Source organism: Scomber scombrus, chromosome 10 (genome assembly GCF_963691925.1).
Source record: "Scomber scombrus chromosome 10, fScoSco1.1, whole genome shotgun sequence".
NCBI classification, from domain to species: Eukaryota; Metazoa; Chordata; class Actinopteri; order Scombriformes; family Scombridae; genus Scomber; species Scomber scombrus.
This window is the reverse complement of record NC_084979.1, coordinates 20,352,491-20,377,614: the sequence shown is the minus strand read 5'-3', so window position 1 is coordinate 20,377,614 and position 25,124 is coordinate 20,352,491. Positions and strand designations below refer to the sequence as shown.

The following is a 25,124-nucleotide window of genomic DNA, read 5'->3' as shown; positions in this document are numbered from 1 at the left end:
CTGGCTGTAGTATTATAGTTGAAGAAGCCATTATTTCAACTTAGCATGTTTCCTTAATCTCTATCATGTTCATTTTATGAGTTAGTACAGTAAATATATGACATATTGGTCATTTGAACAGAGTGTGTCTCCTTCAGAGGCTGCAGCTGTCAAAGTCACACAGAAGACGTGCATGTATAGCAAAACTGGTTCGGCCCAGTGATCGACCACACAGCCCACAAATACAGCAATGATTTACGGTCAACAAGTGGTCTGGTATAGACAAAACACAGGACCAGATGGCCCATGACAGAGCCATATCTCCCATTTTATGACCATAACTGGCTCTATTTTGGCGTTGTGTTGGACCAAATAAGTTTCAACACTGACCCCAGATGTTAGCCTCAACTAAACCTTTACCAAATCACTTCATTAATTCACTCACCATATTTGGCCCAGATGAAAATGCCTCAACAACAACAACAGAATTACGAACAAATATTAATGATCAACTCTTTTCAAAGTTCCACACACTTTAAACTTCAAAAAACATCTCAGAGAAAAACGCAATCCCAGAAATTTGAGGGAAATAACCATAATTTTTATAACTTTGGCAAAAAATGTGTGTTCATCACCTATAGTAAGACACTGGCTTAGAAAAGAGGTTTTTTTGGATTTTAAAATTTCACAGTATTAGACAAAGAACTATGGCTGCAAGTAATGATTACCTTCATTATGGAATAATCTGATGATTATTTTCTCGATTCATTGATTAAAGCTACCCTTACCTATGTTACATTTTTACAAATTGTTTTGTTTAAGTTAAAATGCTATTAATAAGGTAATGGCAGAGAGATTAAAATGTTAGAGAGATCCACCAGGCATAGAAACTAATCATTATTCCATTCTCATAATATTCTGTGAAAACTCTGACCAATCATATCATTCGGTACAAATGATATGATTGGCCGAGCGACCTGCCTGTTTTCCCCTTCCGCATTACGTAATCGCGCGCACCCCCACCCAGAAGAGAGTCTGTTGTGGATCCACGTCACGGCTTCCACCTCCAGCCGCTCCCACCGGGAAAAAGAAAACTGTATATATATAGTGCGCGCTTGTGGAGGGGAAGGGAGTGCGGGGGTGGGACATAGGAGGGAGGAGGGGTTGTTGCTGTTCAAGTTTTTTCAAAGTGCTGTGTGAAATGCAAGAAAGGTAAGAGTAGCTTTAATCATTTAGTGTATACAATTTTAAATTTTAAGATCATGGAAAATATGTTATTGACAATTTCTTAAAGGCCATGGCGATGTCTTCAATTTGCTTGTTCTAATAGTCTAAAATTTTAAGATATTCAATTTACTGTTAAATATGATGAAGAAAAACAGTAAATCTCAACATTTAGGAAACCATAACCATCAAACGTTTGGTATTTTTGCTTGAAAAATTACTGAAACAATTAATCGACCATCAAAATAGTAATTTTCTCTCAATGGACTAATCGATTAATCAATAAATCGTGCCCATGCAAACCATGCTATGTTTCAGTCAATTAACAGATCGTACATTCCTCACGCACTTTTCTCACATCCTCTCTCTCCGGCCACCATCCCTATCCAGAGCCAGCCCTGCACCGTCTTTAGATGGTGGAATCTAGTTCTAGACGTCAGATGGTTACACTTCACAGCAGCTAAAAATACATACACCCATGGTTTGAAATCAACTTTATGTGTCACCAACTAATGTGCTGCTGGATTTCAAAGGACAATTCCCCTAAAACAGACGACAGTATTCTCTAAATGAACACAATTGAGTCCCAGTGTATTTGCTCTATTAAAAGATAAATCACAGTTTTTTCTCTCCTCCCCCCTGACCATCACCTCTCTTCTCTTCCTCCAACTTCTCTCCTAATCCCTTCTTCCTGTTTTCCCCTCTCTCTTCCTGTCTACGCTCTCCTCACCCACCCGTTTTCCTGTCTTCCCCTTTCCTCACCCCTGCCCCCTTTTTCCTCCACCCCACTCCCCTCTTCCTCTGTCCTCCTGTTCTTCCCTGCCTTAAACATGTGAATGACACGATTGACACCTAGTGTATCTGATGGCACCAGAATCAATGCACGGTGAAATCATGAGCCATCAGGCCATCGAGTTATGTTGAACCCTACCCTGACATGTGGAGAGGTTTCCCTGTGAGGTTAACAGGCAGTTTATACTGTTTATCTTGTTTAATTCTAACCAACTGGCCTAAAGAAAATATAGCTACATGTTTTGAGGAAGTAGAGCACATATTTTTATTGCTGCAGTAGTCTATGTCATAATATCATTTTACATAATAAGTCAAAAAATAATCAAATGGAATCACCTTTTATTAAAGCGAGATTACAGCAGAAGCAGGCTTCTCTGCTGCTATAGATAAATATTATAAATGAGCACTGAGTGTGTGGTCGGCAGCATGAACTCTGCAGGGATCAGACACAGTCAGAGATCCAAACAATAAAAATGCTGCAATAAAGTGCTGACTGGACAAATGAAGACAATACAAGGATGTAATGTGTGTGCAGGTAGGTGTTTGTGTGTGTGCAATAATAGTTCATAGATCTTGACTGAAAATTTGTTTCGATTTGACTTGTCTTGTGTAGCACGATAACTATCAAAATAATTAACGGCGGACAGTCCATTTTTGACCTTGGAAACAGTAACTGACAAACAACCAAAGGCCCACTTTTTCACTTTTCTGGAACTTTCTGAATTGTGGTTGTTACTCCTCAATTCTGAAACAGCTCCCCACAAATGGTCAGAGAACTAAAACAGTGTATATTTTAAAAGACATTTAAAAAAAAAAAAACTTTGTTCAAATTATTTTTCTAGATTTGATACTTTTCGGTTTTACATTACATGTTGTCTTTGTTTTGTCTCCTCTGTCTCCCTCTCTCACTGTTTTCTTATTCTAAACTTTGTGTCTTCTGTTTTGAAAACTTCTACATGAAGAAATGTTGCTTGCTTACAGGTTTTTGTGTAAGCTGTTTTTTCACAGTCTTCATCAGCAGATTGAGTTTGCAAATGTATGAATTTAATTTGCTGATGGGGATCAAGTAATATGGTCAAAAGCTCCTCAACAAGAGTTAAGTTTGTTTCGGTAATCACCAAAATAATGTCTAATTTGGAGTCTCTAATCAAATCCTACACTTTTCCATCTAAATTGAGTTGTTCTGTGTAGGGTACGGCTCAAAGAGACGCTATCAATATGCGGGAGACTGCTGCGCACGGGGGGGGCGCCGGCGCTTCGCCGATCTAATAAGCGGCAACACAGAGCTTTGCTCTCGCACGCGCTGCATTTATAGTCACTGTATGGTTTTTATTAACCTAACTCTGTTAAACTAACAACACGGGTTGTGTTTGACCGGCGAAACAGTGTCACACTCAGCTCCGACACTCAATCTCTGTCTTTTTCACGTGTTTATTTCTCTTCATTAGCAACTCCACACATGCTTTTCTTTCAGTACTTAAACAGTGATCGTGCCGTCAGCAGGTAATCAACTGAAAAACATAACTACGTTAATGGCACGGACATATTTATGATATTTAACACAAGTTACAATCACATTGTATATCAACTCACCAGCTCAACTTCACCCGTCAAAAACCGAGTCACAATAAGCATAACCACCGAAGAAGAAATACAAAGTGTACTGCTGCTGCTAAAGCGCACTATGAACACCCAATGATATAAACAGTAGGAAACAATAACATGTTTGAAAAATAGGAACACTTCACACAGTCACACAAACACACACGCACTGTCACTCTAGTGCGCGCTCTTGCTCGTTCACTCCAGATTCCGGGACAATACGTCTAATTTGCGGGCGTCATGGAGACGCTATCAATATGCGGGACACTGCTGCGCACGCGGGGGGGGCACATCGCCGATCGGCGATGCCTGAAAGCCACCGCCGACCAACCCTAGTTCTATGCTAATGAAAGATTCCACTGAATTGGTTCATCTCACTAACTTAATTTATTAACCATCTACCATTAGTTTGTTGGCTATCTGGCAATCTAATTACAAGGTCTGTGTGCAGCTGTGTGGAGTCAAATCTAAAGCTGCTCAGTGTTTGTGTGTTTCAGGTGATGGGAACCCCAAAGAGAGCAGTCCTTTCATCAACAGCAGCGACGCCAGTGACGTGGAGAAGAGCCAGCAGTACGATGGCAAGAACATGGCTCTGTTTGAGGTGAGGACAGGTTTTAAAACCCACCGGGATCATGTATGTAAAACCAGCCCCCCAGGGCCAGTGGATCCCCTGGTCTAATATAGGTGTGTGTGTGTGTGTGTGTGTGTGTGTGTGTGTGTGTGTGTGTGTGTGTGTGTGTGTGTGTGTGTGTGTGTGTGTGCGCGCGCGCGCGCACGATTGCAGGAGGAGATGGATACCAGTCCGATGGTCTCCTCTCTGCTCAGCAGTCTGGCTAACTATTCCAACCTGCCGACGGGCAGCAAAGAGCACGAAGAGGCTGAGAATGTTGAGGAGGGAGCACGTCCGTCTAAAAAACCTGTCACGGTAAAGTTCTGCGTGTGATCAGTTCAAACCCACCCTGCAGCTATTTGAACCACAACAGCAGCTTTATTAAAAATCCTGGAAACTGCAAGGCATTAGACAGGAATGTCACATGTCTTCTTTAATATGTCTACAAGCTTTTGTCTTCATGTAGGAGGATTTAAATTGAAAGAAATATGACTATATGCTAAATAATTATTATCTACTAATATTATAGTAAAAACTCTACACTCACACTTTGACTTTCTGGCTGTTTAAAATGCATGCCTCACTGACATCCTACTTTAACTACTTCTCAAAAAAACGATTAGGATTTGGTTCAATGGATTTATTACATTAGTTCTTTATTTTGTTTATTGCTTTATGTCTTCATTTTATAAGCTGTAAGTGGAGGGTCAAAGAACGGTCAATTTTTTTTCCCCACTCTCCTCAATGTCTGTTCAGTTTCTGTTCATGAAAACCAGTAAACATCCCCTACAGTAGAGGTATTATATCAAGTGATTGCTCACAGTGTTTTTTCAAAGGAGGAGAGCATCAAGGCAAATGTGCAAACAATGCAGGTGATTAAAAAGCCCTGGGATGGAGTAAATCACCAGATGTTACATAATGCACAATTAAGCCTAATGCCTTTAATTTCATATGTACTTTTTGATACTGGAAATCCTGAAAACCACACACTGTTTCCCCAGTACAATTATGGTGGAGATTTCACATGACTGATGGATTACAGTGCGTTTTCTAATACTTTTACTAATACCATCTGATTTCCAGGGAGAATATGGGGAACTAAGTAAATATTTACTAATTGTTGATTTGACTTTTTAGTACTTTTACAATAGTTTTATTAAATCCTCTTTTTGACACCAGCCCCCTGCCTGTACTTCCCTTTTTTTTCTTGCTGGCTTATGTTGTATCTGATTTGTTCACTGAACCTCTAAATCGCCTGTCTGTGGACTTATTTCACATTGGCCCTCATCAGAGTTTATGTTGGTTATCCTGCGTGTGCTCAGTGGAGCATGAGACAGTGATAGCCACACAATAACCTGCATTCTCTCCGGATTTCACTCTAGTTTCTCTACTCTCGTTTACTTTGGTTGCCCTAATCTGTTATTTGGCTTGAAAGCTTACTAAATCTTCTGGTATCAGTTTAGCCAAACTGATACCAGAAGAGGATCTAAAATAAACCAAGTTGTTGTTTTTGGCTGAAACTTCTTAGTTGTAAATCTTGGGAGAAGTGAGTGCGTGGTAAATTATATTTTATTGCTAGTTGTTCAAAGAGTACAAAAACTCTGTCAATACAAGTGTCCTGAACAAACTAAATCCCATTTCTGTGCCGGACACAAAAAAGGCCAGATCTATCAATGCTGGGATAAAAAAGTGCTTGGATAATATGTGTGCCATAATGGAACAACTTTGTGACTAAATTGTGATCGGATTTGTACTGCATAGAATACGACACCATTAGTGGCCGAGCTATCCATATAGGCTCGTAAGCAGAGGATACTAAAGAAAGAGTGGATGTATACATACATTTGCTTTTAAGGACATTTTCAGGTGTGTTGCAGCTGTTGTCTTTTAATTTCATGACTTACAAATGTATGTGTGGTGTTGTGGTTGGGAGCTGCTGTGTCTTTCCACATAAAGAGCACTGGAGCATCTGAGCATCTGAGGTCGAACACCTGCAGGTATAGAGCTCATTAGCTGAAGCTCAGCTGACTCATCTGCCCTCAGCGAGTGACTGTCAGTTAAAAAGGATACTGCTGGATATAGGATGTTATTTTGCTTGTTGATTGTTTCAACTAAGTGTCATTATGTTTCTTTTGTCTTGCCAGTTTCCTACTCTGTAAAACCCCTTTTCAGATTTAAAATCACTTGCCCATTTCATGTTATACTCACTGTCTCACTAGGCATGTGATACAACTAGAAATTACTGGATACAACACCTTTATATAAACAGGATGTACACAGTGTACACATCACTTTAATTGTAAGTGCATTACGAAGGGATCTTCTAATGGTCGGTATGAACAGGAGGAATGATTATGGCAAGAAAAACCTATTTCAGTGTCCATTTGGGCACCTGAGGGTTGTTTTAAGACAGATTTAATAAATTGTAAACCTGTCTTTTAAGGAAAAAATGCCAAAAAATAATCTTAAAAAAGTTCAACATCCCATAATTAATTTAGTATAGATATGCAAGACAATAAAATAGGCACATCTTTCAATACAAAATAGCCTTGTTACTCTTTGCACTCATTTGAGAAAGTCACTGTGAGAGGAACAGGTCACTCAGTGTGAAGACTGAGTCACCCAAAGGATCCTGCAGCGCTGGCAGTCAGTGCATAGCTCGGCTCACTCTAACCAGCTCTCCCCTGAAGACAAAACAAGAGCAGTGACTTTCATCTTTCAGCTCCTCTTTACCACACACATTTTCTCATAATGTGCTTTGCAGAAATTAAATGTGGACTCCCAAACACTTAATCAAGAAGTTAAATAAGGGACAAACAAGGACTTATGTGACAAATTATTTCATTTTCTGGTGTATTCTTTAAACTTTGTCACTTTTTGACAGTTTAAAATGTAATTCTATAATTACTACATTAATCTGACATAAACAGAAGAGATATTTTCCCCATTCATAGACTTTGTATTTTCTTGTAAACATCAATATTCATGCAGAATTTGAGACCTGTTACTCTCAGCAAATAAATAGATAAGCTAGATTTTATAGTTTTATTTTTACATCACTGAATTAATACTTATGTGTGTAGATATGTATAATACATACTAGACAAATGTTTGAATTTGCAGCTGCAGGTCAAACACACAATTTGATTTTCTGTTTAACTGCATCAAAAGAAAATAAAGCTACAAACACATTTGTTGTCAGAAACAATGAGGAAAAGGGAGAATAACACTGACAGATTATAACCCAATTCACTACATTCACATAGAAAATAAGAAAAAGTGGGAAAACTAAGACATCAAAAAATGTGGTTAATATGTTTTAATATTTTTTTCCCATTTGGTTGTTTTGTGTTTCTCAGGCTCCACAGCTTGGCACTCTGATGGGAGTGTACTTGCCGTGTATCCAGAATATTTTTGGCGTGATCCTCTTCCTGCGGATGACCTGGATGGTCGGGGTTGGAGGCGTCTTTGGCTCCTTCATAATTGTCTTCATGTGTTGCTCCACAGTGAGTAAAACTGCAGACGTCCCTGCTTCTGTTGTGTAACACGACCACTCTCTGTAGGCTAATGGCTGTGGTTCACTCAGGAAACAGATGTTACATCAATATATGCCTGTTTGATTTAATACTGTACAGTAGAGCTGGTAGCATCCACAACACGCTTCTATCAATCCAAAGTGGTCCCATAGCACACACATACACAATTAGGGGCATATAGATTAAACTCCTATAACAGGCTGTATAATTATAATTTGCATTGCACAGATGCTGAAGGTGACATAGTAAATCCTGGCACAAGGCATCCTGCCACCAAATCCACTAACAGCTCCAACACGACCTTTTCCTTGTTGAATCTGTCACATGCTGCTCTGTCAACAGCCTGGTTTAGAAAATGTAGTTCATAATGTACAGTAAGCTTTACAAGTAAAGAAAAAATCATTTTATCCCACTTTCAGTGACATACAGCATGAAGAAGACTAAAGAGAGACGTAACAACATAATCAGCATTGCACTTTGAGTATGATGGATTTTAAATCCTCTAGATAGCATTTAGAGCAAAAGTCAGGGAATCACCCATGTCAATAGGATCCATCCTCTGTTGACCATGAATGTCATGTAGAAAACATCCATGGCAATCTATCCAATAATTGATGGGATATTTCAGGTCTGGACCAAAGAGGTGAACTGACTGATTGACAGAAATGGCCGGTAGCATGGCTAAAAATAGTTCCCTTTGAAATATAGTGGAATAAAAGTGTACATAGTCAAGTCAAACACTATGCAGGGACCAGTTTCAACAGCTGTCCCTAAATTCAAATTTAGCCTAGTTATAGCGCAAGTATTTACTAATCAGTAGATTAAAACCAGTTGCACCCAACAAACTAGTTCTCACTTAGAGATTAGTTGTTACTGAATATTAATACCTTTTAACTGCCAGGTGGATCTGTTGTGTAAGCCGAAGCTGAATGAACCAACTGACAAAGATAACGTTAGCTTACATCTGATGGGTTTAGGTTGAAGAGAAAGAGTTCATATGGAGTAATGTCAACATATCTCACCTGACAACCTGAAAATACAAAACTTCATGTTAATAAACTTAACCATTTGGCCAAGTAATGCTGGTGTACTTAATACTACTAATTTAAAACACATATACAGTATTTCTCAGGGTATGCAGATATAAATAAACACACAAAGTAATACCCACATTCATAAAGAATTTACAGTTCACTTTATTTTTGGCAGTTTTTTGGAAGTTATTTCACAGCTCATGATGTTACAATGACTTCCTGTCTACATTGCTTCTGATAGAGCTTTTTGTTTCCAACCTATCTGCACATAACAAAACTTTAGCTAGCTAAGACGTTTCTGAAATGATCAGTTGCTTTCCATCTCAGAGCAGACACTATATCTAGGCAGTCTTCCCTGCACTGCACCATCCAACATAACCTGATGAGTGAGACTTCTCTGCTGCTGGATGTTCCTTGTTGCTCACTCCTTCAGTTCATCAAGCCCTCGCTGTCAGACCAGTTTAAGTTAAAATGTCCACCTGCTGCCTCCTGTAAGCCTCCTCTGTTGTGTGCTGCTCTTTTTTTCCAGACAATGCTCACAGCCATTTCCATGAGTGCCATCGCAACAAATGGAGTCGTTCCGGGTGAGTGTATATCTGAGGGGATGTATTAATGTGTTTGTGTGTGTGAGAGTGAGAGTGACAGATCGGGGCACTGACTCTTGTTTGTGTTTGTGACTCACAGCTGGAGGTTCATATTACATGATCTCTCGCTCCCTGGGGCCAGAGTTTGGTGGAGCTGTTGGGATCTGCTTCTACTTAGGCACCACTTTTGCCGGTGCCATGTATATTCTTGGCTGCATTGAAATTCTGCTGGTAAGTGGCCTTAACTCAGACGTTTACTGCTTTGCGTGCTCTTCTGGTCTGTGCAGAATAGAGCAAGAAAAGCACCGGTGTAACTAGTAATTAATTGATAATTGCTGCTTTCCATTCAGGTGGCATCATGCCCAGGTCCTGCTGTTGTGTAATGCTGCTGGTTCACTAATGTGACTCCCTGGGATGACTAAATAGAACAGATGATTAATTAATTAAATTGTTTACACCTCTGATCTTATTGCTGAGGCCTTTTTAGCTCGCCTCTTGTCCTGCCTTTAATCTGGCAGATGAACAGGATGCTCCAATATACTATAATGTCATTATGATCATTAACGGTGTATATAAAAAAAGGGTTTCAGGAACATCTGCTCTACAAAGCGATGAACACAAGCTTGATAAATAATAGAGCTGAAGAATATATAAGAGCTAAATAATTAGCATTAAATATATAATAATATTATAATTAACATTATTAAAACCAATTGATACATTGAGCAGTACTGGCATCATTAAAAAATATTATTTTCCTTATCCCAACACAGTTTCGTCATTATAACAACAACACCTGTCTTAATATAATGACAAAATGCCTTAAATATAATAAGCAGATATCACATCAAGTAATGTTTTCACTGATATATTCCAGAAATAGGGCATTTTAATAAACCAACAGAGAGCCAAAATCATGACACTACGTCCTGGTATCACAGAGATGTCTAAACTAACTCGTCAACATGCTCATGGACTCGTTTCTTTTATTGAGCCATGATGTTTAACCCCTCGTGGTAGAGAGTGATATTTGTTAATGGCCACTAAAAACAGACATATTGGATCAACAAAGGATATTCAATCTACTTTTAAATAAGATACCATCCCTATCTAAACATGTGGAGTAAACCACAAAGTACTTACTATTGAGTTAGTCTGTTCCAAGCTGGATTTTTAGTTATTAACATTATTACAGAATTAATTGTTTAAGACTTCCTTTTTGGTGTAAATATAAGAGTACAGTTTGCTTTTGTTAAGCAATGCAGTGACATGGGATTACCATTGGGATTATCATCACAACACATAGTGCTGTGTGTGTTCAGACAACTTTGTCCAACGTAATTCTTTAGATTTTTGCATTAATCCTCATGGAAGAGTTTATTCTGTCTCTTCTGTTTTGACCCCTGTCGGATCACTGTTACAGATGAGATGATTTTCTCCATATAAATATCTGTAACATGTCACAATAAAAGACACTTGTTATTTCTGTCCCATACTTGATGTATTTGCAAGTAGTCAAGTGATTATTTGTGTGACAAATATATGCCTGGATCAATCGCAGATGTTTTGATGGTTTTATTTCCACATAATGAGCAAATATATTCGTTATTACAGTTACATTCAAATAACAGTTTAAAAAAAAAAAGCACATTCAGGAGCTAAGAGGAGTGCCTACCTTTAATAAAGCAATTAAATCAAGTTATCTAGAAGCACATTGGTCAGCCGTAAATAATGGTTTCTCTTTTGAATGGTTTCTGTCTAGTTAGATTTTTAAGGAAGGCACGTATTTATTAAAATGATATGGTATTTGATATTTATCATTTATAAGTGTTATAAAATTTTAGCATGGGTGTTTTTATGTTTAATTTTCATTTCTTATTATATTGTATTATAATTATTATTATATACACCTTACTCTTTTCTCACCTTTCTTCCTCCATCTTTCCATTCTGTCAGATTTACATCATTCCTCAGGCAGCCATCTTCAAGATCGAGGGCCTTGAGGGTCCAGAGGCAGAGGTTGCTCTCCTGAATAACATGCGGGTGTACGGCACCATTGTACTGAGCTTCATGTCACTGGTGGTGTTTGTTGGCGTGAAATATGTTAACAAGCTAGCGCTGGTCTTCCTGGCCTGTGTTATTCTCTCCATCCTGTCTGTCTATGCTGGAGTCATCAAGACCGCCATCGACCCCCCTGTCTTCCCGTAAGTGACACACTACACATCATTTTTTGAAAGCAGATTTGATTGTATGTCATATCTGACAACGATGCCTCTGTTGACTTTCTTTGCAGCGTCTGCCTTCTGGGAAACCGCACTCTTCTCTCTAAAAGCTATGACATCTGTGCAAAAGTCATCGAAATAGACAATGACACCGTGACCACCAAACTGTGGAGGTCCTTCTGTGATTCTGACTCCCTCAATGCCACTTGTGATGACTACTTCATCAACAACAACGTCACAGAAATACAGGGCATCCCCGGGGTCACTAGTGGCATCCTGGCAGGTAGGACGTGCCTCACCAATGTAAATGACAATATCTCATCAATAAGATAAAGGATGAGTTCATCTCATGTGTTTAACGTTTTACACACTCCTTTGTCTTTCAGAAAATCTATTTGGTAACTACCTGGAAAAAGGGATGTTACTGGAGAAACGTGGCATTGCAGTAGATGTGGATCCAGACAGTCCCACAACCAACTCCAACCGCTACGTCCTGGCTGACATCACTAGCTTTTTCACCCTGCTGGTGGGGATATACTTTCCATCTGTCACAGGTGAGTACCAGACAAGTGCAGGGCGAGACTATTGAAAGGGAACAGGGAGCTCGTTAATCTTTCATCACCCGGCTTATGACTGAGTATTTTTGTGTCAGTGTTTTTGGATTCATATTAATAATGTTTCAAATTACAAAGGTTAATGTGATAGATAGATAATAGGTAAAGTGATGAAGTGACAGGACCGCATATAATTATCACTGCCTCTGCAGTTGGCCTCAGCCTTTTTTAAGTCATCGTTTTGCTTGTCTGTCTATCCTGTTTTCTTACTGCCATCATCAGCATTGTTTCAAGCCTCAGCAGGCAGCTGTTTTCAGCAAAAAAGCTCTAAAAGCTCACTGTGTGCTACCAGCCTAGCACCAAACAGCAGACAGAAAAAGTTAGCAACTAGCTGGTTAAAATAGTGGAGCATTTTGGACCTAAAGAGTGAGATACTTCCCTCAAAAGCAAACCAAAACAGAGCCAAAAGCAAAATGATTGGTGGAACTTACATTTCTGGGTGACAATGGGTAATATTGTTCATATCCATTAATAAGTAACTGTCAGCTAAGTTTGCAACTTTTTTAGGTGATCATTCCGCTCCTGCTGTTGTTCATAACACTTTTCATATGACACGTCTTGATGATTCATAAAGTTTTTAAATATTCGCGGCTGTATCATCTTTCAATAGGAAGATACTGTATGTCTTCACTGAGAACCAAATTATGATACTGGTGATATGTAACTCCAAAAATGCAAAGCTCCTGACTATTTCATCTTGCTCCCCTCACAGGTATCATGGCAGGTTCCAACCGCTCTGGAGACCTGCGTGATGCTCAGAAGTCGATACCCATCGGCACCATTGCAGCCATCACCACCACATCAACTGTGTGTATCCTTCACCGAGCCAAGTTTGCTAAAAAGGGGGGAAAAAGTCAATGACTTAAATATGGTTTTTGTATTGTTATTTGGCTTAAACATTTCCAATAATGTATTCCTTAACAGTTTGTTTTCCAGACATTTCCTGTGTGGTGCTGTTTGGTGCCTGTATAGAAGGAGTAGTACTACGAGACAAGTAAGTCTAACTCTGTAAATGTGTGTACATTTATTTTCTTTACTCCATCTTCAAATTAAGTATTTCAAACAAATAAATCGACCATTCGCAACAACTTCATGACTTGTACAGCCTTGCAAACTAATTTTCTGTATTGCAAATCAATGTTTTAAATATCTGTATTACTGAATTATTATTATGGAAGAAATAGATTAGATTGAAACATTAATGTACTCCATCATATGTAATCTTGTTGTTGCCTAATCTTTCTTACTTTCAGATACCAATATTAATATTGATTATTGGTTGATTAAATTAAGTACTTATTCACTGAGTAACCTACATAAAATTCAGCTTCAGTCTATTTGTCATTTTAAACTGTATATATACTCTATATACTATAACACTTGACAAATGTAGCAACAGTAACTTAGAGGGTGAGGTTTGGAATACAGTCAATTGTGTGTAATCAGATTAAGAACATTAACTTTATTTCAGACTACATGCTGGAGAGACTTGAACAGGTTGGTATGTGACTTATCACAGACTGAGAGTGCTCATTTGTCTTTAACTCCCTCTCCAGGTTTGGTGAAGGCGTCAATGGTAATCTAGTGATTGGGACTCTGGCATGGCCGTCTCCATGGGTCATTGTGGTTGGCTCTTTCTTTTCCACCTGTGGAGCGGGGCTTCAGAGTCTGACTGGAGCTCCACGTCTCCTACAGGCCATCTCCAGGGATGGCATCATCCCATTTCTTAGAGTGAGTGTGTTTATTTTCTGTAGCCTTATGCTGCAGACAAAAATGTTATTGTTGAATTATTTAAATCCCATTTATCATTTGTATAGCACTAACTGTACAAGAAGGTGTCGTAAAATTTGATTCAGTTTATTCATTTCTTGCTGCTGCAGGTGTTCGGACATGGCAAAGCCAACGGGGAGCCTACCTGGGCCCTGCTGCTCACAACTAGCATCTGTGAGATTGGCATCCTCATTGCCTCTCTGGATGCAGTCGCACCCATCCTCTCCATGTGAGTTTATATACTCATATCTTCACTGCACTTTGTTCTGTATTTTTACTATTCTACACCTTTCTGTCTCTGGTTCTCCTTCCTTTCATCGGTCCATCTTTCTTTAGGTTCTTCTTGATGTGCTACATGTTTGTCAATCTTGCCTGCGCGCTGCAGACTTTACTGAGGACACCAAACTGGAGGCCGCGCTTCAAATTCTACCACTGGTGAGTTTATATGGTAAATGGACTACATTTACATATTTCAAGTCTTCTAACCACTCAAAACACTTGACTCTTCGTGTGACATTCATCTATTCACACAGATATTCATACACTGAGTATTAGTAGCAGAGCAGAGTGCACTTAAACAGCCATGATAAGCTGAATCCTGGCTGTGTTCTGGTCTTGGCAGCAGCAGACTTAATTAATACAAAACCTCCAGTTTACAAGCTGTGGTCATTGATGTGTTCAAGCCAGCAGTGTGAAGCTGGCTGATATTCCTAGTTGGCCCAAACATGTGATGTCCTGTCCCCCCCACAGGGCTCTTTCTTTCCTGGGAATGAGTTTGTGCCTGTCACTCATGTTCATCTGTTCCTGGCATTATGCAATAGTCGCCATGGGCATCGCCACCTGCATCTACAAATACATTGAGTTCTGTGGGTAAGTGATTTTCATGACAGCGTAGAATGAGATGTATTTTGGCATTCAGGCTCTTGATGCACAGTTAAAAGTTAAACGTTTTAAATTGTAATGAAAGCAATTAAATATGTGACTCAAAGGTGACTTAAATACACCAAATTGTGTAAATAAAATCAATGCAGTACAACCAAAGATATTATATAAACCTGTTGCCTACATTACCCACAATTCAACTGGACCGTAGACAGAGATTTGGGTGAATTATGCAAGTAGCAACTAATGTAACCTCAAACAGAGATGACGAGCGACTACAGGTCTACAGATGAGGTCTTATGACCTCCCCTCTTAACTCATAACCCCCAGATTTATTCAACCACAACTCATGTGACAGTTGAAATGTATTACTTTCAGTGTAACTTTTTCTGGAGCCACAAAAGGCTTTGCACTACTTTTTTAACATATGCAGTAGTACACCCCAAGACCTGTGAACAGGTGATGTATAAAATCGGTTTAGTTTCCTGTTTGTCCTAGTCAGTTTTCTATGCACAACATTCAGTTATACCAATAGGGATTATGGTGCTAATGTAATGACAGAGATGGACTGGGCTTAACATGAGACCATTCTAATAATCATGTTTTTATGCATTATGATACATACATCATATAGTAACCCATTAAATTTGCTTTGTGACAGAGCTGAGAAGGAGTGGGGCGATGGGATACGTGGCATCTCTCTGAGTGCTGCACGATTTGCTCTCATGAGGCTGGAAGAAGGTCCGCCACACACCAAGAACTGGAGGTCAGTAAACATTCCCAGTAAAGCTCATATGTTGAGATGCTTGTTTTGAGTTACAATTATAAAAAGAAATGCGATAATCAGATGGCTTTTACATGATGAATTTAAATGTAGCTAATTTATGATGTCTTTTACTCACTGACCTGAGTCACTGACTTGATGGTTTGTGTTTTTTCAGGCCTCAGCTCCTGGTACTGGTGAGTGTGGACGCTGAGCAGAACGTGGAGCAGCCTCGTCTGCTGTCACTGACCAATCAGCTGAAAGCAGGGAAGGGTCTCACCATCGTTGGCACCTCAGTCCAAGGAACCTTCCTCGACAACTATACTGAGGCTCAGAGGGCAGACCAGGTCTGTCCTGTAATCTTTAACACATACACTCTGACTTGTGCACCACTTGCCCCCTCCCCACCCCACTGTGTGTGCAGCACACACTTCCAGTGACTGCAACGAATCACAGTTTTTGCAGCGTCCCTAATAACTGCCCTTACTCGTTTGTGTCTTTGTAGTCTTTGCGTAAGTTGATGGAGACAGAGAAGGTGAAGGGCTTCTCTCAGGTGGTCATCTCCTCTAATCTGAGAGATGGGACGTCCCACCTGATTCAGGTTGGAGGTCTGGGAGGTCTCAAGCACAACACTGTGATGGTCAGCTGGCCTCGTAACTGGAAACAGCCTGATTACCACCAGCAATTTAGGAACTTCATCGGTAAGTCACAGGTGACATAATGAATACTTTAAATGTTACTTCATGAATGTTGTCTTTATAAGATTCATCTCTGCATTTAATGCACATCAGATTGTCCTGATTTTTGTTCTGTGCTCATTAAACAGCCAAGCATATCAACGCTTTTCCTATTGGTGTTAATAGCAGCCAAAAATATGAAGAAAGACTAATCTAATATTAACCCTAAGATTATAATAACCATCTTAAAGGTTTGTGAATTATTGAAGTGTATTCTACTGTCTTTCAATAGCAAACAATCCATGAACAGATACAGTAAGAGGTGTCTCACTTTGAAAATGTCTATGATTTTTTGGGACTTTCTTCTTGTCCCCTGTTGAGGGTTTAAGATTTATAAGCCTGTGAGACAGAGCGGCTACTAAAGGCTATAGAAATTCATTCATTCCACCAAATTGTTAATTTTGATGAATAATTAGTGCCAGAGGAAGCAATCCTTTCCCTTCTTGACTGGTGAGATTAACTCAACAAATAGACTATAGCAGCTAATACAATTTCTTCTGCCGCTCTTCAGAGGTGGTTAGAGAGACAACTGTGGCCAGTATGGCCTTGCTGGTTCCTAAGAACATCGCCAGCTACCCATCCAATGGAGAGCGCTTCACTGAAGGCCACATAGATGTGTGGTGGATTGTCCACGATGGAGGCATGCTGATGCTTCTGCCCTTCCTGCTGCGCCAGCACAAGGTTGGAAACAAAATACTGTGAAGTATTCTTCACATTTAGTACATTTAAAAAAAGGTTTAATGTGATTTTGTTTGGAGAAAAATGGGCACAAGTTAAAAAGGATTGGGAAGAAGCAGACTTAGTGTTCCTGTTTTGTCCTGTAGGTGTGGAGGAAGTGCAAGATGCGCATTTTCACTGTGGCTCAGCTGGATGACAATAGTATTCAGATGAAGAAAGACCTCATTACCTTCCTCTATCACCTGCGTATTGATGCTGTAGTGGAAGTGGTAGAGATGGTGAGAGACTTGTCTGACACATAATCAGAGTTCACAAACTAATTCTGCAAAAAACTTTGTTGAAAAAGTGTTTTGTGGTCTGAAATAATTTCTCATGCACAGACCAAAACTTAACCAAAACTGGTACTTGACTCTCATATGATTCATGGAAATGTGTTTTCCTTTCAAAGCATGACGGTGACATCTCAGCCTACACCTATGAAAAGACACTGATAATGGAACAGCGCTCACAGATCCTCAAACAGATGCATCTGACCAAGAATGAGAAGGAGAGAGAGGTAAGTCAGAAACGTTAACATGTAGTGACACTGGCCAGTGAAGAACATAACATTAGTTTTGACATCTTCATTATCGCTCTGTATGGTCCAAATACCAGGTCTGTGTCAGTGAACTGGTTTATAATGAGGTGCTGGTGTCTGAGTCTGGACTTGTCCTCGTTGATTTGAGGAATGACAATAAATTCCACAGGGAAATTAGAAAATTAACCATATACATTTTGTATTTCTTTAACTTTACAGATCCAGAGCATTACAGATTCATCCCGTGGGTCCATCCGACGTAAAAACTCGACTGCTGTGCGCCCCCATCACAGCGCTGAGGAAGGAGCCAGCGTGGCAGAAAGACCAGAAGAGGAGGTACTGTCATAGAAATAAGTATCTGTATTTACAATAGTTGCTGGATTCTTAAGTGTTTTTTCTGTATTCCAGTGTAATTTTTTTCTTCAATCTTCTTAATGTTGCCAAACATAGAAACACAGGACACCCTTAAATAAGGATCGCATTCTCTCCCAAAGTTTTTTATGTACACAGACACAGATATTTTCTAATGCAGTTGTTCATCTTCAGTACTGATGATTCAACTGCAGGAGTTTCATGCTGGTCCAAGCCATAGAAGTGAGTCATGAAATGCTGCCAATGGTAAAAATGAAGGGAAGGGAACTTTTACTCTTGGATGTAGGGACATCTGAAATGTTCTCAATATCTCCACCTACTGTCTACCTGTGCCCTCGCTGAGACAGACATGTTTCATCTCATCAGAGGAGCAGCTTTCACACAGTGTTTTACTCTTTCCAGTGTCTGCTCAGTGACTTCCAAATGGACACTGGCTTGACACCTTCACCGTTACTGACAGGTGTCTCTTTTCTTTCTTTACCCTGTCACACTGTTGTGTCATGGTGTCCCTCTGTCTTAGTCTGTGGCTGTCTCCAACATAAAACAGGTTCAGCTGATCCACAGTAAGAACACATCCACACCTACCAGCCCCACGTCCCCCACTGCGCCTGCAGGGGGAGCTGCCACCTGGACAGACATCAAGTGTGCAGACAAAGGGAGGAACATGACAGCAACGAACCTGGAGACGGGCAAAGACCTCTTCAACATGAAACCGTGAGTGACCTGTCAGTTTCTCTCAGCTCGTAATTCTGCACAGGAAGCAGCCAGAACGTGGGTCGTTGGTAAATATTTGCGTACATCGACCCACGCTCCAGGTTTTGAAGAGTTACATGTGCACGTGACAAACAAAACTTTGAACTTAGTTAGTTGAAACACAAATGGGGCTTCCTGTGTGAACACGTGCTCTTTATGTAATTCACTCATTATTATTTACCTCCTGGCATGCTGCCGCAGGGAATGGGAGCACTTGTAAGTATTAACATTTTGCTGTGAGCTATACTGCATGAGCTGAGCAGCTAAAAGACTGATTTGTAAATCAAACTAGACCCAATGTGACCAAATCTTTCTTGTATCAGGAATCAGACAGATGTGAGGCGCATGCATACAGCAATGCGACTCAATGAGGTCATCATGAAGAAGTCCAAGGAGGCTAAACTCGTCCTGCTCAACATGCCTGGACCACCCAAGAACCGTGTTGGCATTGAAAACTGTATCCTTCATCTTACATAATTAAAGACACACAATGATAACACAATCAACTGAAGAGAGGTGCTGGTCCTATAAATGCATTACGGAATACAATAAAGGTTTCATGTGATAAAAGCACTTTTTATGGTAACTGATATACTGTATACTCCCTGAGCTACTACCTTATCGTGGTGGAGGGGTTTGCGTGTCCCAATGACCCCAGGAGCTCCGTTGTCGGGGGCTTCATGCCCCTGGTAGGGTCACCCAAGGCAAACAGGTCTGGGGGGAGGGACCAGACAAAGCGTAGCTCACAAAACCCAAATGACGAATACAATACATGGTCCTTGGTTTCCCTTGCCCGGACGCGGGTCACCGGGGCCCTCCCCTGGAGCCAGGCCTGGGGGTGGGGCTCGATGGCGAGCGCCTGGTGGCCGGGCCTGCACCCATGGGGCCCGGCCGGGCACAGCCCGAAGAGGAAACATGGGACCCCCTTCCAGCGGACCCACCACCCGCAGGAGGGTCCAGAGGGGAAGGGTGCGATGTGAGCTGGGCAGCAGCTGAAGGCGGGGACCTTGGCGGTCCGATCCTCGGCTGCAGAAGCTGGCTCTAGGGACGTGGAATGTCACCTCTCTGGTGGGGAAGGAGCCCGAGCTGGTGCGCGAGGTTGAGAAGTTCCGGCTAGATATAGTCGGCCTCACCTCGACGCATAGGGCTCTGGAACCAGTCTTCTCGAGAGGGGTTGGACTCTCGTCCACTCTGGAGTTGCCGTTGGTGAAAGGCGCCGGGCGGGGGTGGCAATACTTATTGCCCCTTGGCTTGGCGCCTGTATGTTGGAGTTTACCCCAGTGGATGAAAGGGTAGCCTCCCTCCGCCTTCGGGTGGGGGGACGGATCCTGACTGTTGTTTGTGCCTATGGCCCAAACAGCAGTTCAGAGTATCCACCCTTTCTGGACTCCTTGGAGGGGGTGCTGGAAAGTGCTCCCTCTGGGGATTCCATCATTCTGCTGGGGGACTTCAACGCTCACGTCGGCGGCGACAGTGAGACCTGGAAGGGTGTGATTGGGAGGAACGGCCCCCCCAATCTGAACCCGAGCGGTGTTCTGTTATTGGACTTCTGTGCTCGTCACAGATTGTCCATAACGAACACCATGTTCAAGCATAAGGGTGTCCATATGTGCACTTGGCACCAGGACACCCTAGGCCGCAGTTCGATGATTGACTTTGTAGTCGTGTCGTCGGACTTGCGGCCGCATGTCTTGGACACTCGGGCGAAGAGAGGGGCGGAGCTGTCAACTGATCACCACCTGGTGTTGAGTTGGCTCCGATGGTGGGGGAGGATGCCGGTCAGACCTGGCAGACCTAAACACATTGTGAGGGTCTGCTGGGAACGTCTGGCAGAGTCTCCTGTCAGAGAGAGCTTCAATTCCCACCTCCGGGAGAACTTTGACCATGTGCCGGGGGAGGCGAGGGACATTGAATCCGAGTGGGCCATGTTCCGCGCCTCCATTGTCAAGGCGGCCAACCGGTCCTGTGGCCGCATGGTGGTCGGTGCCTGTCGTGGCGGCAATACCCGAACCCGCTGGTGGACACCGGCGGTGAGGGATGCCGTCACGCTGAAGAAGGAGTCCTATAGGGCCTTTTTGGCCTGTGGGACTCCGGAGGCAGCAGGCAGGTACCGGCAGGCCAAGCGGGGGGCGGCTGCGGCGGTCGCTGAGGCAAAAACCCGGACATGGGAGGAGTTCGTGAGGCCATGGAGAACGACTTCCGGACGGCTTCGAAGAGGTTCTGGACCACCATCCGGCGTCTCAGGAGGGGGAAGCAGTGCACCGTCAATACTGTGTATGGGGCTGACGGTGCCCTGCTGACCTCGACTCGGGACGTCGCTGATCGGTGGAAGGAATACTTCGAAGACCTCCTCAATCCCACCGACACGCCTTCCGGTAAGGAAGCAGGGCCTGGGGACCCGGGTGTGGGCTCTCCTATCTCTGGGGCTGAGGTCGCCGAGGTGGTCAAGAAGCTCCTCGGTGGCAAGGCCCCGGGGATGTTGTGGGGCTGTCATGGTTGACACGACTCTGCAACATCGCGTGGACATCGGGGGCAGTGCCTCTGGATTGGCAAACTGGGGTGGTGGTCCCTCTTTTTAAGAAGGGGGACCGGAGGTTGTGTTCCAACTATAGGGGGATCACACTCCTCAGCCTCCCTGGTAAGGTCTATTCGGGGGTACTGGAGAGGAGGGTCCGTCGGATAGTCGAACCTCGGATTCAGGAGGAGCAATGTGGTTTTCGTCCGGGTCGTGGAACTGTGGACCAGCTCTACACCCTCTGCAGGATCCTTGAGGGTGCATGGGAGTTTGCCCAACCAGTCCACATGTGCTTTGTGGACTTGGAAAAGGCATTCGACCGTGTCCCTCGGGGGGTCCTGTGGGGGGTTCTCCGGGAGTACGGGGTATCGGACCCCCTGATACAGGCCGTCCGTTCCCTGTACGACCGGTGTCAGAGCTTGGTCCGCATAGCTGGTAGTAAGTCGGACTCGTTTCCGGTGGGGGTTGGACTCCGCCAGGGCTGCCCTTTGTCACCGATCCTGTTCATAATTTTTATGGACAGGATTTTTAGGCGCAGCCAGGGCGTTGAGGGGTTCCGGTTTGGTGACCTCAGGATTGGGTCACTGCTTTTTGCAGATGATGTGGTCCTGTTGGCTTCATCAGACCGTGACCTCCAACTCTCACTGGATCGGTTCGCCGCCGAGTGTGAAGCGGCCGGGATGAGAATCAGCACCTCCAAATCCGAGTCCATGGTCCTCAGCCGGAAAAGGGTGGAGTGCACCCTTCGGGTCGGGGATGAGATCCTGCCCCAAGTGGAGGAGTTCAAGTACCTCGGGATCTTGTTCACGAGTGAGGGAAGGATGGAGCGGGAGATCGACAGGCGGATCGGTGCGGCGTCTGCAGTAATGCGGGCTCTGCACAGATCCGTCGTGGTGAAGAGAGAGCTGAGCCGAAAGGCGAAGCTCTCGATTTACCAGTCGATCTTCGTTCCTACCCTCACCTATGGTCATGAGCTTTGGGTAGTGACCGAAAGAACGAGATCGCGGGTACAAGCGGCCGAAATGAGCTTCCTCCGTAGGGTGGCTGGGCTCTCCCTTAGAGATAGGGTGAGAAGCTCGGTCATCCGGGAGGAGCTCGGAGTAGACCCGCTGCTCCTACGAGTTGAGAAGAGCCAGATGAGGTGGCTCGGGCATCTAGTTAGGATGCCTCCCGGACGCCTCCCAGGTGAGGTGTTCAGGGCACGTCCCACCGGTAGGAGACCCCGGGGAAGACCCAGGACACGCTGGAGAGACTATGTCTCTCGGCTGGCCTGGGAACGCCTCGGGATCCCCCGGGAAGAGCTGGACGAAGTGGCTGGGGAGAGGGAAGTCTGGGCTTCCCTGCTTAGGCTGCTGCCCCCGCGACCCGACCCCGGATAAGCGGTAGAAGATGGATGGATGGATGGATATACTGTATTATTATATATTATAATATCAGTGTGAATTTTTTTTCTTTCTTTTATATTTATATTATTTAGATAGGTAATCAACAGCCCGGCTAAGATTTTTCCCTCTCCTTACACATTGATTTTTTTTTCTTGTTTTTTTTTGTGTATTTGTTTGATATTAACATGTGAAAAATAAAAACTCAAAACGTACAAGTATCTAAAAACTGTACTAGCCTGAAGTACCACATTGTACTGTACAAGTGCAGTACTTGAAAGTGGAAGATGGAAGTGATGCTTTTCTGAAGTCAATAACCCTGCTGCTTTAGAAATGTTCAGTCTTTAAAAGTGATCATTACATATTCTCTGTACCTTGCTGTAGCAGCTCATGATGTTCTGCAAGTTTTTATATATTATATATAGCCCAATATCGCAAATCAACAATGTGACTCAGGGGACTTTTCAGTCTGTACAGCAATACAGCATATCTCCTAATCCAATCTATCCTGAGACCCTTGATTTGAATAAGGAAAAAAAACAGATAAACCCCCTACATTAAAAAAATGTGAGAAAAACCTCTGGATGAGGAACAAAAGAGGGACCCAGGGTGGACAGACATGCAATGCTGTGTGTACAGAATAGACCAAGATAACAAAATTACAGTATGGAAAAAACAGGATGACAAAAATATGACTACATTTATAACATATTTGAAGAATATGAGATATGTTGTTTGATATAGGCTATCACTTATTTTTATGCTTCCCTTCACTGCGATCGTCTCTCAGACATGGAGTTCCTCGAGGTGCTCACTGAAGGTCTCAACCGGGTCCTCCTGGTGCGCGGAGGTGGACGTGAGGTCATCACCATCTACTCCTGAAGGGCTTTGAAGGTCTTTAAACGGACTCTGCCCTCTCCTCCCCCCAGCTTTGTGTCATTCTAGGAAAGCCCTCCTGTCACCTGTCACCACGTGTTTTCCTGGTGACATCTACTCATGTGGACCTCGCTGTATCTGTTACCTTTTAACCGTTAGAGTACATGAAAGTCATGTAACAGTCGCCTCTCTGTTCTTGACTTGTCAGCTGATAGCAGCAGATGAGATAATGGTTAGTTCTGATGCTTTTCACTTAGTCACATTAAATGGAAGGTTTTCAGCTATTTCTCTCTTCCTACTGGTGTGTTTTTATCATCTTTCTGTCCTTTTGCGTTTATTCCTGGTCATTTGTAAATGAAGAGTTGTTTTTTTCTATTATTTATTATTGATGTTATTTATGTATTTATTCATCTAATCATGTCTGTCTTGTCTGTCTGGTCTGTTCTTGTCTTTAATTGTATGTTTATAAGCACACAGGCAATGAGAGAAGAGTTCATTCACAGTGGAAATATGACAACAACAATGGTATCATAGCTGGCCAGCAGGGATTTATCTGTTTGTTTGCTCGTCAGACATTAAAGTCAAAAGAAATCATTTGATGCAGATTATCATGATCCCAAACCTGACCTCATTATCCTCAGAGCTACACAGGAATCATATAGATTGAATGGACTCAGTGACATGCTGCAATACAATATGAATACAGCATGGACTCAGCCCTTGAATTCATATTGTATTGCAGTATTCACTAATCGTTTGATATTTATTACTTTCAGTCATCTAGTCATGTTTCTCAGCAAGCCCAGAAAGCCCAGAAAATGTGCCGTGGTATATGTTGTGTCAGTTGATGAGGATGCACTGGTATCTCTATCTTCCTTGTTGTTTTCATAGTGAAAAATATTTGGACTATATGTGTAAATGATTGAGTATATATGAGGGATAAAATATGTCTTTGATACATGATTTCTAATAGCATATGAAATCTACATGGTATCTCTTTACAAAAAAGTTCAGTTAGATGCTCCTTTAAAACTCTTTTGGATTAAAAAACCATTTAAAGTATTTGAATATTTATGAGCAAAATGTGCCAATATATAATGTGAACATGTTTTTGACACCAACATTTTTTAGAATAAAGTCAAACAGGTGAAATTTTAAGTAGGAATTAAATGTAATATTTAAAACATTTTAAAATTAATAATCTATTAAGTCTTCAGCAGAAAGTTAGTGGATGTAGGATTTTATTTTAATTATATTTACTTCATTTTGACAGGTCAGTGAAAACATGAACTATGTTTATTACATTTGTTTTGTTTGTAAACAGGCATGATTTAGAATAAGCCAGTGTAGGATGTTTATAGAGATGTATCAAAAGTATGTCACAAATTTTATCTCAGAGGATTTATTTTTTTCAACAGTGTGGAGCAGAAAAAAGTTTATAAATATAATTAATTTAAATAATCTGAAATATACTGTATTTAATGCAGTGTGAGCTGCTGCTGGCTGTAACTTCATATTTATCAGACACATATGAGAGTGATCGTTTAATGTATCTATTGACAAAAAGGCTGATCAACATATTCCAACAAATGCCAAAATTTCAAACTACTTTAAAGGACTAG

At 42.0% G+C, this 25,124-nt stretch overlaps 1 protein-coding gene across 2 annotated transcripts; it reads left to right on the top strand.

Moving 5' to 3' along the window:
* The first annotated feature begins 4,168 nt into the window (after positions 1-4,168).
* slc12a5b (solute carrier family 12 member 5b) lies at positions 4,169-24,545 on the top strand. Of its 2 annotated transcripts, none has more exons than XM_062426398.1 (25): positions 4,169-4,198; positions 4,382-4,522; positions 7,567-7,713; positions 9,307-9,361; positions 9,462-9,592; positions 11,318-11,565; positions 11,655-11,866; positions 11,970-12,137; positions 12,910-13,008; positions 13,134-13,191; positions 13,754-13,928; positions 14,078-14,196; positions 14,304-14,402; positions 14,718-14,837; positions 15,511-15,615; positions 15,791-15,959; positions 16,118-16,313; positions 16,861-17,030; positions 17,174-17,305; positions 17,476-17,583; positions 17,824-17,940; positions 18,524-18,690; positions 18,931-18,945; positions 19,053-19,186; positions 23,417-24,545. In XM_062426398.1, exons 1-25 carry the CDS (start codon positions 4,184-4,186, stop codon positions 23,506-23,508), a joined length of 3,192 nt encoding a protein of 1,063 aa, XP_062282382.1. In that variant the 5' UTR covers positions 4,169-4,183; the 3' UTR covers positions 23,509-24,545. The 2 variants fall into 2 exon arrangements, with proteins under 2 accessions (XP_062282382.1, XP_062282381.1); XM_062426397.1 differs by having other exon boundaries at positions 18,497-18,690.
* The last annotated feature ends 579 nt before the right edge of the window (positions 24,546-25,124 follow it).